This window comes from Nicotiana tomentosiformis, chromosome 3 (assembly GCF_000390325.3).
Source record: "Nicotiana tomentosiformis chromosome 3, ASM39032v3, whole genome shotgun sequence".
Lineage (NCBI taxonomy): Eukaryota > Viridiplantae > Streptophyta > Magnoliopsida > Solanales > Solanaceae > Nicotiana > Nicotiana tomentosiformis.
The window spans coordinates 134,617,369-134,633,103 of record NC_090814.1 but is presented as its reverse complement, the minus strand read 5'-3'; the positions used below and the strand labels follow the sequence as shown (position 1 = coordinate 134,633,103).

The window sequence follows — 15,735 nt, the reverse complement described above, 5'->3', positions numbered from 1 at the left end:
TCTCATTTCAAGCTAAAAGGAAGTGCGGACCGCACAATAAAGATCAACTATGCAGCCACAACTACATTTGTGCGGTCCGCAGAAGAGCCATGTGCGGCCACACTCAGAAATGTGCGGACCGCAGAAAGAGAGAGATGCGGCCGCGGTTCAGAATTGCGCGGCCGCAAAAGTCCAATATTGCCAAGCTGAAGAAAAGTGCGGACTGCACATGGTTTCACTATATAAATAGAATAGTTTCACTTTTTTTGGACAACCTTTGTAACTTTTGACATCAGCAACCGTTTACTTTGCTTTTTTTTTAGTATTTTTAGCTATTTTGAGCTTTTTGAATATTTGTTTTATCATTTTAGTCATTAATATGGGTTTAATTATCACTTCTTTTTCTTTATTTTCTAATTTAAGCATGAGTGACTAGATTTTTACAAGGGTTGTGACCCAACCCTAGTGCGTGAACTTGATGGGTTCTTGATTTATTGCTTGTTTATGGTTGGGTGTTGATTATCTAGCCTTGTTCTTGCTTTTAATTGAAGATTTAATGGTTGCAAATATTATTTCATGCCTAATTGACTGGGTCTTGTAATGACCCAACCAGTCATTTTGACTTTTAGAACCCCGTTTCCCTATATAAAACTCCCTGTATGTGCTTTTATTAATTTATGACTTGCGGGGATGGTTGGTTCGAGATTTGAAAGTGTTTGGCTTGAAATCGGAACACTTGGTTCCTTAAGTTGGCCTTAAAATGCTAAGTTTGACTTCGGTCAATATTTTGAGAAAACGACCCTAGAATCGGGATTTAATGGTTCCAGTAGCTCCATATGGTGATTTTGGACTTAGGAGCGTGTTCGGAATTTTATTTGGAAGTCCGTAGTTAAATTAGGCTTGTAATGGCTAAAAATAAGAATTTATGTTTGGAAGTTTGGCCGGGGAGTTGACTTTTTGATATTGGGGTCGGAATCCAGCTTCGAAAATTTACATAACTCCATTATGTCATTTATGACTTGTGTGCAAAATTTGAGGTCAATCAGACTTGATTTGACAGGTTTCGGTACTGAATGTAGAAGTTGGAAATCTTAAGTTTCATTAAGCTTGAATTGGAGGATGATTCGTGGTTTTAGCGTTGTTTGGTATGATTTGAGGTTTCAAATAAGTTCGTATGATATTTTAGGACTTGCTGATATATTTGGTTGAGGTACCGAGGGCTTCAGGTGAGTTTCGGATGGTTAACGGATCAAAAGTTGGACTTAAAATAGCTGCTGCAATTTTTCCTTTCTGTTGGAAATTCAGGGCTGAAATCGAAGTCATGGTCGAGCCCAGGATCGAGACCCAAGATCGAGGCCACGATCGAGGGTCATGATCGAAGGCCCACGATCGAGGGTCATGATCGAAGCCCCATGCTCGAGGGCCATGATCGAAGCCACGATCGAGGCCAAGGATTGAGGCCACGATCGAAGCCATGACCGAGGCAGGACCGAAGGCTGCCTGGGCAGAACTATAAAGGTGGGGACTTCGTCTCATTCTCCATTTTTAACAAATTGGAGCTTGAGTAGAGGCGACTTTTGGGAGATTTTCAGAGAAAATAACGGGGTAAGTGTTCTTAACTCAATATTGGTTAAATTACCCTAATCCATCACTGTTTTTATCATTTAATTGGTGAATTAAGTTGGAAAAGTTTGAAAACCCTCTTGGATAAATTTGAGGATTTGAGGGCCCAATTGTTATCGGAATTTAGTAATTTTGGTATGGGTAGACTCGTGGTTGAGTGGGCGTTCATATTTCGTAACTTTCGTCGGATTCCGAGATGTGGGCCCCACGGGCTATATTTTGAGTTAATTTCGGATTTTTATTGAAAAATATAGTATTTTCTTATGGAATTGATTCTTATAATTTTTAGTGATTGTATCAAATTATTTTGGCTAGATTCGAGTCAGACAGAGTTGGATAATCGTGGAAAAGGCCTTCTAGTGGATTAAATTGGAGCAGATTGAGGTAAGTCTCTTGTCTAATTTTGTGAGGGGTAAATTACCCCATAGGTAATTAAAATAATAATTGTTGCTAATTGTGGGGGCTACGTATGCACGAGGTGACGAGAGTCCGTGCGTAGCTACTATTAATGCTAAAGTCCGGGTAGTTTAGGACTCAAAGCATGAATTACTTGTGTAAATTGTATTCTTTGTTTAATTAATATTATTTGATATATATATATATTGTGAATTGTTAGATAAAAATATTAAAAGATAAAAATCTCATATGCTTGATTTTCTGGTTAAATTAATTAATTGTTAAGAGAAATTATTCATCCTCCTGAATTTATCTTATAATAAATATACTCTCCTTTTGGAGGTACATAAGAAAATGTCCTCCTTTCTTGTGGAGCGGGCCGAACACTTCGGCAGGATAGATGCATCTATGGATCGCGCCGCACGTCCCTCGGCAGTGTACACGACACTCTGGATCGGGCCGTACGACCTCGGCAGAAATCGTGCCTAATAATAATAATTACACGATACTTTGATAGTTTATTGTAGTTTGTAAAGCTAATTGAAAAATTAGAAATTTATTGAAATTGAAGGAATTTAATTAATATATTGAGAATTGTTGCATTTGAAGGAATTTAATTATTTCTTCTGGTTAAAGAAAATCATTGTAAATTCTATAAATCATGTTGATCTAAATATTGCTATTGTTATTTTATTTATTATTATTGACTCTTAGTGAGTATCAAAGTCGGTCATCTCGTCTCTACCACTTTGAGATTAGGCTTGATACTTACAGGGTACACGTTGTTTATGTACTCATACTACACTTGCTGCACTTTTGTGCAGGATCTGAGGCAGGTACTAGTGGAGGACCTATCATCGTACATCCACGTTATCCAGAGGCGTAGTGGTGAGCTGTCTTGCTGGACCGTTCTGTAGCTACCAGTGCCTCTCTTTGTATTTTTATTCTGTCTATTTTTATTTCAGACAGTATTTGGGGTTTTGTATAATCTACTAGATGCTCATACACTTGTGATACCAGGTCTTGGCACACACATTGGTAGAATTTGGAATTGTATTATTTTCTTGGATTTAAGTTAATCAGTATCTTTTCAAATTTCTTTAATATTTCTAGAAAAATAATAAAATTACTTAGAAAAGTATTCTAAAAATAATTGATATATGTTTAATTTATTTGTTGGCTTGCCTAGCTATAGTGTTGGGCGCCATCACGACCTATATGTGAAATTGGGTCGTGACAGGTCTCTACTTGAGAAAGAGAGACTTAGTCTAGGAAAACTTGGCTAGCAAGGAATTGGGTCAATCGAGAGATTGATAAACCCAATTAAAGGGTTAAATCTAGAGATACTAAAACCCGACTTGAGCTTATTATCAACTTCTTTGTTCAATACCCATTTGGACTTGAGAAAGCCAAATTGAGAAAAATCACTCTTTGACAAAGAGGTATTGAGTGGGTATTTGATTGTTGATAGCTATAATACACCCCCGACCAATAAAATAAGCTTTAAGGTTTATAACCCATTAAGCGAACACCTAGGTGAAGGTTATAGCCCTAGGCCTTTTATATCATTTGAAAAACAACCAAAAACAATTTCCTAGTTTAAATTCTTAGTTTGTAATCTTAGTTTAAAATTAGACCTAGAAACAACCCAAGTTTGTGGAAGTGCAATTTGAGATAATTCAAGATCATACACTATAATATATATCCCTAAGACCCATTCATAGCTCCTTGTGAAAAATCGACCCCGACTCCTTGTTGGGTATTACTATTGCATCGCCCGTTTTTATATCCTCAAATAGAGGAGTGAAATTGGACGAGATCACGGAGGCAGCCTCACGATCGGTTGCAGCAAAAACGACGTTATGGACTTCAACCCATTTGGCCCTGAGTTAATCAAATCTAACCCCCAGCGGACCAATTTCTTGGCTAAGGGTTACCACTTCTTGCTCACTTTGCCGCAAACGAGCTTCCAATACAACAGCCTCAGCAACTTTGGCTTCCTGTTCCGAAAGACGGGCGATATGTTGCACCTTGCTCTGTCAAAAGCTGATCCCGTGCGGAGGTAATCTCTTCCTTTTCACGAACCCACCTCTGAAGGCCCTCAGAAGCAAGAAAGTTAGCCTACAAAGTAAGAAGGCTAAGATTCAGGATATGCTTACGCTAAAAAATAGAAGAAGTAATAAAGAAAGAAAGGAACGTACCACTACGACGTTGTTCAACAAACACTCTCCTGAGAGTGCCTGAATCTTTTCCCAGTCTTTCTCTAAAGCCAAAGGCTGGCTTCAGATAATTAGCAAACTCCGTCGATCGGGATAGCAAGTTGCATCTGGTAGAGAACGAAAGAGCAACGTTCCTCCTCCTTTGTGGATCATTAGAAGGGGCATATTTCCCCAAATTCCCATGAACTGGGGACTGTGGAAGAGGAACACATTCTTCATGGTTAGGTGCGGCCAGTGGAGGTGATATAGCAATTGCTGGTAGAAGAGTGGATGAAGATAAAAGTGATGTAGCAGTTGCTGGTATTGGTAAAGATGGAGATGAAGCTGATGGAGTTGAAGAGTGAGAAGCAGCTGCATCAAATGCAGTGGTGGCTGTTAGATGCTCGCCAACGAAAGACGGTAAGGGCCCGGTACTCAGCCTCGCAGTACCAGACATAACAATTGGTGCCCGAAAATGGGAGTTGATATTATCCACCAGATCAAACTCTCCCCAAAGTGCCGAGGCATCGTCCTCGGTTGGTGTAACTCTCTCAATAGGTCGAGCATCCTATTGAGATAATGAGGATCGTTGTTTTCTATGTAGAGAAGCTCCCTCATCACTAGCTTCTTCATCATCATCAATCATCACGGTGTCTATGATCGGCCCGGAAGGAGGACCAGTCACCATCGCCACCGGAGATGACTTGGGGGCATCTGTCTTTGCCCTCTTATTCTTTTCCCCGGCCGCGGAGGAACGTCTTCTCTTTGGTTGTTTATCCTTCATCCGGGGACTCCATAAAGAAGTGTTTGCGCCCAAAACAGGCCTGAAGATACCTGTTCGAGTAAGTGCCTCCTGAAGCAGTCTCGCTGCATCAGCAGTATCAGCCAAGACGCCCTCCTCGGGGACAATAACAGAGCCCGCAAGTAGACCTAATTTCGTGAACAAGTCAAAAGAGTTTAACCAAGTTCTCCATAAACAAACAAAAATAGAAGCAAGGTAAGTTAAAATTATCATGATTTTTGGCCTTCTACCCGTATTTAAAGGCCAGTTCTTTTCACAAACGATTTTCGTCCGGCGTGACATCCAAGATCTTCTGAACCCACGGTCCAAGCCTTCCACCACCGGTGGGATTCATCGAGTTGCTGAAACATGCGAGGGGTGAAGAGTCGATACAACCATAGAAGAATATTTAGTGAAAGAAAATATATTAAATAAAGATCTTACGAGTGCGGTTCCAAGCAGCCGGAAAGGATAAAGCCTTTGTCGGAATGATATTATTAGTGGCAACTGCAACGAACCGTTCTGTCCACCCACGGTCGTTATCATCATCCATGCTAGTCAACAGAGCATGGTGACCATGTTTGCAGAGGTTTATCATACCCCTACGGAAAATTTTAGGGGAGTAGAGATTCATCATACGAGCTAATGTTTAGCTCTTCTCCAGTCTCCTGGTATAAGCGTCGAAGGCATGCGACCGTCCTCCACACTGAAGGACTTACCTATGCCAAACACACTTGGTAGCGAAGGCAAAACTCCGCAATCACGGAATCAAGCTCTCCACTCAAAGAAAACGCACCCAAAGTAAATGGATACATGTAAAATTATGTAAAACCTTCCTTGGGAAGAGTCACTCGCTCCGATAGATCAGGAGCAATGATATCCAACTCATGGCAGCGACAGTCTTCCTTCACAGCAGGAATATTGGAAGGACGAATGGAAGAAGGGTACCTACTAACAGCCCATGTACGAGGGTTAGCAGTAGGAAATTTCTCTTCAAATTCCTTTGTGGTACTGAGTCTTCTTGGGATGATGGAACCCACCGTTGGAGGAGTAGAGTCCTTGGCTTTGTTCTTGTTCTTTGAAGAACCGGCACGCTTGGAGGAAGAAGCCATTGAATAAGAAGAAGGAAAAGGTTTTTGTTTGAAGAGAATTAGAGAAAGGATGGAGAACAAAGATGCAAATCGGAAGTTCGAGAAATTATGAAGTGCAAAGGAAAAAAATAATGCGTATAAGTAAAATTTTGGCGGCTAAATTCATGGCCATGATTACCTCGATAATCGGCAAAAGTTGTGCTGAATCATGGGAACGCGTGTTCGAGGCATTAAATACGGAGAGACGTGCATCTAATCAACCGTCAGAAGCCTTCAGAGGGAGTTATAGTAATTTTCGCCAAAAGAGTATTTCTACCAACTTCCCGTTAACACAAAGTTATGTCACCAGAAAGCAGGGGGACTATCTGTATAAGGTGAAATATGATATGACATGTGGTCATCTAAGGAAAGACACGTGGAACCCAAGACGGGGATGGCCGAAGATCGAATGCAGTCATTCCGCTTGTCACCAGAAGGGATAACGTTCATAAAGGTGTATTAAATGTTCTGCGTCCGGTAATATTTAATAAGGAATATTCTGCAGTATTAAGATCGACGACCCGTTACAGAGAATTTGGCATTTATGTTCACCGTTACATCTTCATTAATTACCCTCATAATTGACATTAAAGGAGGGAACGATCCTAAGACCTTCCCTAGACACCGCTATAAATAGTGAGTCCAGTTATCATTGTAAAAGGGGACAAATTTCTGGCTAAACTTACACTACATTCTATACAAAGCTTAATACAATCTTACTTTCTCGCTTTCTGATCTCATCCTTGCTGTGCCCGGAAATCTTGTTCCCGGAACTGTCATCTCTGCTGTTTCATCTATATTTTAAAGCTAAGTATTGTACATTTCTTCAATTATTGCATTATTTCAGGGTTAAATTAGTCCACTTGTCTAGAAACCATATATAAAGTCAAATATACCGTTTTACGGGTAAACAAGGACAACGGTTAGAAGTATTATTTTTTTACATCTCATTTTCTCTATTAACCCCACGTTAAAATGCAATTTTTTTTTCTATATTATCCTTCTAACTTACTACCAGTCCAAGAAATCCATCTCTTTATAATTAAAATTACAAATGGATAATAAACAATCCAACTAGTTTTTATGCCCACCAATTAATTAGGTAACAGAATCATTATCATCAAGATCTAATCAGGAAGGATTATTATTATTATTAATGTACAAGACAACGGTTACTAATATTTTTAATTGCATATTCTCTATTAAATAATATATATATAATAGGTTGTGACTGGTGAAATTCGTAAGTGTCACAACAAAAAATATGTTTTTGAAATTAATTTTTCAAGGCATCCCCTAATATACTATTTTTATTTTTATTTTTTGCCAATGACCAATTCCCGTTGTATCAGTAGGTGAAAAGGGTTCCGTCCACTTGCCGTCAGCAACCCCGTTCCGGCATGTCGTGGTAGGTGAAAAGCTTACGTGGAAATTGCTGAATTTCAAAAGGTCAACTTTGAACCACAATTTTGACAAAATAAAAAAAAGAATTTAATCCCAAATTACCCGTCACCTAACCATAAGACCTCAAAGCCCCATTCCCTGAACTACTCTCAGTCTCACCAACCACAAACTCCCATATTTCTAATATGTCAAAAAATAAATAGAAAATCAAGTTTCCAAAATTGCCCCTTAACAACCCTAAATACCCATCAACTCCCTTTCACCAACCACACTCTGTATCTTTGGCTCGTATTTATATTCCTCCATCTTTGAACTTTCATCTTCAGGACACATAGCTAATAATCAATTTCCTTTTACCTTTTAGCGTGTTCCAACTTTTTCTCTTTTGTCTCTCTAAATCTAATCAAACCATAGCCAAAATGCCAATGGAGAGTAGTACCGAAACAAAGCAATCAGTAGATTTAATCTTCCGATCAAAACTCCCTGATATTTACATCCCTAAACATTTACCTTTACATTCTTATTGTTTCGAAAATATTTTGGAGTTCAGTTCTCGTCCCTGTTTGATCAATGGAGCCAACGATCAAATTTATACTTATGCTGAAGTTGAGCTCACTTGTAGAAAAGTTGCAGCTGGTCTTAACAAGTTAGGGATCCAACAAAAGGACACGATTATGATCCTTTTGCCGAATTCCCCTGAATTTGTGTTCGCTTTTATGGGCGCATCGTATTTAGGAGCCATTTCTACAATGGCCAATCCTCTGTTTACGCCAGCAGAGGTTGTAAAACAAGCCAAAGCCTCAAGTGCTAAGATTATTATAACGCAATCGTGCTTTGTTGGCAAAGTGAAGGATTACGCAAGTGAAAACGATGTGAAGGTCATTTGCATTGATTCTGCACCAGAAGGTTGTCTTCATTTCTCTGAATTGACACAATCTGAAGAGCATGGAATTCCTGAGGTGAAAATCCAACCGGACGACGTCGTTGCGCTGCCGTATTCCTCTGGGACTACGGGTCTGCCGAAAGGTGTGATGTTGACACACAAGGGATTAGTCACGAGCGTCGCACAACAAGTTGACGGTGAAAATGCCAATTTGTATATGCACAGTGAAGATGTATTGATGTGTGTGTTGCCTTTGTTCCATATTTACTCACTCAATTCCATTTTGCTGTGTGGATTGAGAGTCGGAGCAGCGATTTTGATTATGCAGAAATTCGACATTGCTCCGTTCTTGGAATTAATACAGAAGTATAAGGTGTCAATTGGGCCATTTGTGCCGCCTATTGTTCTGGCTATTGCTAAGAGTCCAATTGTTGATAGCTATGATCTTTCATCAGTAAGGACTGTCATGTCTGGGGCTGCACCATTAGGAAAAGAACTCGAAGACGCTGTGCGAACCAAATTCCCTAATGCTAAACTTGGTCAGGTAAATTTTTTATTTTATTTTGTTTATGTTGAATTTGTATATCTGGTTTATAGATACATGAATACAAATTTAATTGTGCATTTTTACGGGTAAACATATTTTATCTTGATTCCGAGCTACGTGCTGATTATCTTGATTTTAACTCAATCAAAGTTCGGATCTTAATGCACATGGAAGTTGATGACCTGCTGAATTTTCACACTTCATTAAAAAGGAATTTAGAATTTGACAGCCGTTTCGTATACAATCATCAGTGTTTTTTCCTTTGAATAGTTTTGCTGGTTTTACCATATACGCTAGTTTCCAAAAAAGAATATTTTTAAAAGATCCTCTAAAACTACTCAAAATTTTAATTGCACTTAATATATTTCCTATTTTTGGAATAACAAATGGATTTTGTTTGACTGAGTAAATTGCACGTAGTTGGTAAACGTCTATTTCTAAATTGGTGAGACAGATAATCTGTCTAAAATTCTTATAATGGAGCAATTTCCATTTGTTACAAATGTACACGACAACAACAACCCAGTATAATTCCACTAGTGGGGTAAGTAGTTTGTACGCAGACCTTATCCCTACCCTGGGGTAGAGAGGTTGTTTCCGATAGACCCCCGGCTCCCTCCTTCTAAGAACTCCTCACCTTGCTCTTGGGGTGACTCGGACAGTAGAGGATGCAAATGTACACGAATACTACAAACCTTTGTCGACATTATAGTTGGACTTTTTGACCACACATTTGCTATATTACTTCCTCCTCAATTGATGCGACTATATTTGATTGAGAGAGTTTAAAAAATAAAATAAAGTATTTAAAATTTATGGTCTAAAATAAATTATAAATATTTATTTGATTATAAATTATCTTATTAAGGGTAAGATAATTATTTTAAAGTTAAATTATTATTAAATACAGAAAGATATCATTTTTTTAAGGACTAAGTGAAAAAGAAAGAGTGCCACATGAGTTGAGACAAATAGAGTACTTGATCGTTATTATTTTTAAGTAACGTTTTACTATATTTTAGAATAATTTTCGCAATATAAATTCATTAACTAAGTAATTAAATTAATTATTTAATAGGGTTATGGAATGACGGAAGCTGGGCCGGTGTTGGCAATGTGTTTGGCATTTGCAAAAGAACCCTTTGATATAAAATCAGGAGCATGTGGTACTGTTGTGAGGAACGCCGAGATGAAAATCGTAGATCCGGATACGGGTTGCTCTCTTCCTCGTAACCAACCCGGTGAGATTTGCATTAGAGGTGACCAGATCATGAAAGGTGCGTCTTTTAATACTTTCAAGTTTTAATTTCTGTATACTGACATTGTTTTAAGATAAGTTTAACAATGGCTCATTGTTTATAGTAATTGTAATTATAATCTAAAATGCATAGTAATTTGCTATACTAATTAAAGACATAATTAATGTAATATTTCACTACAATATCTAGTATTTTAAAATGTTTCTTCTGGATCCGGTTTGGTAATGTCATTGTGGAACTATCATTATATATTGTCTTTATTAACACTGAGTTTGAATAATGTGTCGTGTCTAGTAATTGTTGGTATTCGCATTTTCATATGCTATTTTCATGATAATTATTCTTATAGGCTCTAGATGTCAACCAAGTGTTCTATTGATAATATATGTTAGGTGACCACACTCCACACATAGTTCCTAATTACACGTTTTTTCTTTTCCAATTATTTTGGGCACGTCAGTGACAAATCCACCAACTAATAGACCCAGACCAAGTTGCACTAGGCGGAGACTATTTTGCATACTTTTCAGCCTTTTGTTTTGGCCACAGAGTTTGATTAATCTTACAAACGCCACCAAAATTTATAATAACATCATATCACCACCTACCCTCTCCCTCACCCACGCAAATAAAGCAAAAACATCTTAACTTATTGAAAGTATGATTTGTATTGTTAATTTGGATTTAGAGAACATCTAATTCATCTTGTAAAATGAGTTATTATGTATTTTAAGGAAATGAATATGAACAGAATAAAAGATATATAAAAATTTAATTTTAACAGGCTTTAAATCGATATAATTGATGATATTAACGGGTGATGGGCATAATTGATTGATATCATTTTCATTTTATTCATAGAGAGCCATATTCAGGCATCTATGCACAATAATGTCATTGCATCCAATGGGGATATGACGATGTTAACCGTGAAAGTGATTGCATTCCTAAATCGACAAAAGAGGACCAGTACTGTAGTAACTCTAATCTAGGAGCGCCTATTTATCTATTATTGTAAACTTGTGGGGACCTTGCCATAAAATAATTGAACTCAACAATATAATGTGGAACTATTCACCCACCCACCCACCAACAACTTATTAGCCTTTGGTCTTAAAAGCTTTACCTACCATTGCCAATTCTCTAGCTCAACTAGTCACCAAACCCTTTTGTATTAAATTAATGGTATTTATTTCTCTCTAAACTAAAATTGATCACTAGGTATAAACTTTATGTATTGACGTGAAATAAAATAATAAGACTAAACAAATATTACATTGTAGGTTACCTGAATGATCCAGAGGCCACAACGAGAACAATAGACAAAGAAGGATGGTTACACACTGGCGACATTGGGTTCATTGACGAAGATGACGAGCTTTTTATTGTGGATCGATTGAAGGAATTGATCAAATACAAAGGATTTCAAGTTGCACCTGCAGAAATTGAAGCCCTTCTCCTCAACCATCCCAACATTTCTGATGCTGCTGTTGTCCCGTAAGTTACACTCATTTTTGTTACGGAATCTTTACACAAATAGCCGGCGGGATTCACTGTAACGGCTTAATGTGCGATACAGCTGAAACATGTCTAGATTCTCATCATTTTTAAATCTATCTTGTGCAGTATGAAAGACGAGCAAGCGGGAGAAGTTCCGGTGGCTTTTGTTGTTAGGTCAAATGGATCTGCCATCACTGAAGATGAAGTCAAGGATTTCGTATCTAAACAGGTTAGTTTAATTTCTTTTTTATTTAATTAATTGATGTATTTTATCTGAACACTGAAATTATTCCTGGAACACAAAAAGAAAAGAAACCAGCATCTACTTCCATTGAATATATCCTAGGACTACGTACTATCTATTTTTTCAACATTTATTATAGTGCAGTTGAAATCATAGTAGTAGTATTTTCCTATTTACAAGATCTTAATCTTGTGAAGTGAGGTCCATGCTACTTTTAGCACGTGATACTGGAAACAGAATCACGGGGAAAAAGTTAATGCAGCTTTTTATTTTTGTGTTATAGTATATTCTCAATTTCTGATACAGAACAAGAAGTGATTCTTTTTCCTTTTTAAAAAATTTCAGGTGATATTTTATAAGAGAGTAAAGCGTGTATTTTTCGTGGAGACGGTACCCAAATCTCCGTCGGGAAAAATTCTTAGAAAGGACTTGAGAGCTAGACTGGCTGCTGGTGTTCCAAAGTAATTCCTTTTGGCTTGGGATTTGACGGTGGGGGTAATAAGCTAAACAAGTCCACCATTATTGAAAATATTATATGTTTTTTGAGTTTTACCTTCACCCTAATGTTCGGTATAATTTCCAGTTTGGCAACGGGCGAAATGTCTGTAAATTAATTTATAAGACTTCTTTATTCATCTTTTGATATTGTTTATGTGATAATACGGTACCAAGAATCTTAATTTTTGTGGAAAAAGTATTATATCAAGAGTTAATTGTTCATGAAGAATTTCAATATAAATACTAGTTCAGGAGAGTTTTAGGTTTATTCTTGTGGAAGCAAATTTGAATCAATCACGAATTTAATGGTAGTTGGAATCTCAGTATATAGACGAATTCACTTGTTTTCCTAGAAGATGTAGAGAAGCTAACTCTAGCCGTTGTTTGTTTCCCCTAAAAAACATTAGAAAAACTCTTTTCACTACACCCAATAGCTTTTCTCCAATAGTTCATACAGTATATATTCTGTTATAAGTTGATCAATCAATCTTGCATCACGGCAAAAGAGTCGTCTTTGTACGCTCCTATCGTAACAAAATCAAGTAAAGAACCATATGCGTCTCAAAGCAACATTTTATTGGTTGAAATGGTCACAATTTCAACAATATTTTTGAGGCCCAAACACATTAACTATTACCAATTTGATCTTTCTTACTCGTGGTTAATTACGTAAAAAGAAAATTAGAGAAAGTATAGGACGATCTCTGATGCACCAAAAAACAAGAAGTTATACTACTAGATAAGTTTCATTAAAAATAATTGTATAGATCAATCAAAACGAACAAATTTTATAAAGAAAACATCAAAAAGAGACTAAAAAACCAAAAACAAAAAGAGAATAGAAATGCAGGAGATAGCTAGCTAGATCCATTCTATACGGTCGAAATAGATTTCGGCCTTCCTACGTTCGATTGAGTCCGAGTATTAAAAAGTCGGAATGAGATTTTGGGAGTGAGCTTCGAAGTCGGTACTAACGAGCCTCAAGCCCGAAGGTCGCTCGAGGAGTCGGCTCGATAACCCTATCGAGCCGGTTATCGAGCCCGTGACCGAATCGAACCGCAAGGCACTGCTTCGAGGTCGGAAATACGCGACGCCCATCTCGAAGGTCGAACTCGAGCCAAGACCGAAGGGCCCGACCCAGTAACGAGTTCGAGCCAATGTCGAGCTCACAGACAAGAGCCGTTCTGATCGCACCAAGAGAGAGAATCTTGGCGGGAATAAAGGAAGAGACAAGTCATCATGGGCCTTCCACTATATACTTTATTTTATTATATTTTTGTAATGACACCCCTTCTATAAAAAGGGGAATCCTTGTAAGCTAAAGGGCAGAGACAAAAAAATTACTTCTCAGATTAAAAGATATCTCTTTGTGTTTGCTTTACTTTATCTCATTCATTCTTATTGCCCTCTATTTACATTCTCATAGTGAAGAATATACGTATCTCTATTTCTCTACACGATTTATATCGAATTGTATCGCATATCCTTAGAACCATACACAAAATCTAACGTTATCCGATTTTTCCAGTAAACAGTTTGGTGCCCACCGTGGGGCTAAGGGTAATGGTGATTGTTTGATACAAATCTAAAGTACACGCCAGCTTGCAACTTCAAATCAGCAATGGCTTTACCTATCGACCACGAAGCCGGCCTTCAAGATGAAACCAACAACTTGGCACCCGGGGACGGAAGGCCAATTAACGATGGCACCGAGGCTCAAATCGAAGTACCCGAAATTCGAGCCGAAATACCATTGGATGTCAATTCACAAATAGCTTTGGAGGCGAATCAGCGTTCCGAACCGGAAAGAAGCATTCAGGGCGGTACTCGATCCGTAGCCCGAGACACCCAAAACGCAGGGGAAATCGGGGCCAGCTTACGTATGATTTTCGAGATACTACAAGCCCAACAAGTAGCGATAGCTCAGTTACAGAGCCAAACTCGCGCACAAAGCAGACCGGATTCCAATCCACTTCAAGAAATCACCCCTAGAACAGAACCCGCCATAGTGAAATCAAACGAGGAAGAATCGAGGACTACTTCCGGAATTACTAAATTGCTCGAGGAACTCACAAAACGAGTCGAAGACAACGATAAGAGAGTGGAAACATACAATGCCAGGGTCGATCAAATCCCGGGGGCTCCACTAATGATAAAAGGGTTTGATTCGAAAAAAATTCATACAAAAGCCTTTTCCCTCGAGTGCGGCACCGAAACTAATCCCCAAAAAATTCCATATGCCCGAAATTCCCAAATATAACGGTATGACCGATCCTAACGAACATGTTACCTCTTACACGTGTGCCATCAAAGGTAACGATTTGGAGGACGATGGGATCGAATCTGTATTGTTGAAAAAATTCGGGGAGACCCTCTCGAAGGGAGCGATGATCTGGTATCACAATTTACCACCAAATTCCATCGATTCTTTTGCCATGTTAGCAGATTCGTTCGTAAAGGCACATGCTGGTGCCATAAAGGTTGCAACAAGGAAATCAGACCTCTTCAAAGTAAAGAAAAGGGGGAATGAAATGCTGAGGGAATTAGTATCCCGATTTCAAATGGAACGCATAGAATTACCACCGGTCACAGACGATTGGGTCGTACAAGCTTTCACCCAAGGGTTGAACGAGCTAAGTTCGACAACATCACATCGGCTGAAACAAAATTTGATCGAGTATCCAGCGATAACTTGGGCAGATGTACACAACCGATACCAATCGAAAATTAGGGTCGAGGATGATCAGTTGGGAGCTCCGTATGGAACCGTGCATCAGAACAGGATAGCTACTAAAAACCAAAAGGAGATCGACAGAGAACAAAGGTCGGACAGAGACCGATATCGACCGTACATCACAGATCAGGTGAACAACGGTTCAGCACGCAATACAGTTTGTAACAATCGAAGGATTGACCGAGGGAAAAATTCTCGGGGACTTATGAGTAAGAGCGGCTTCGATAAATATGCCGATCCTATAGAAGCACCTCGATTATCAGAATATAACTTCAGTGTTGGTGCATCTACTATCGTATCGCCCATCGGACGCATCAAAGATACTAAATGGCCTCGACCCATGCAGACCGATCCTGCCCAAAGAAATCCCAATCAAACGTGCGAATATCATGGTACCCATGGCTACAGAACGGAATATTGCAGGCAACTAAGAGAGAAAATAGCCCGCTTATTTAACAAAGGGCACCTTCGGGAATTTCTGAGTGATAGGGCAAAGAACCATTTTAAAAACAGGGATTTCAGCAAACAAAACGAGCAAGAAGAACCGCAACACATCATT

The 15,735-nt window shown here is 38.5% G+C and overlaps 1 protein-coding gene across 1 annotated transcript; it reads left to right on the top strand.

Annotated features, from left to right (window-relative positions):
• The first annotated feature begins 7,829 nt into the window (after positions 1–7,829).
• On the top strand, positions 7,830–12,587 carry LOC104101623 (4-coumarate--CoA ligase 1). The gene is made up of 5 exons (XM_009609107.4): positions 7,830–8,938; positions 10,020–10,218; positions 11,484–11,697; positions 11,827–11,929; positions 12,290–12,587. The coding sequence occupies exons 1-5, from the start codon at positions 7,931–7,933 to the stop codon at positions 12,407–12,409; spliced, it is 1,644 nt and encodes a 547-aa protein (XP_009607402.1). The 5' UTR covers positions 7,830–7,930; the 3' UTR covers positions 12,410–12,587.
• Positions 12,588–15,735: the final 3,148 nt, after the last annotated feature.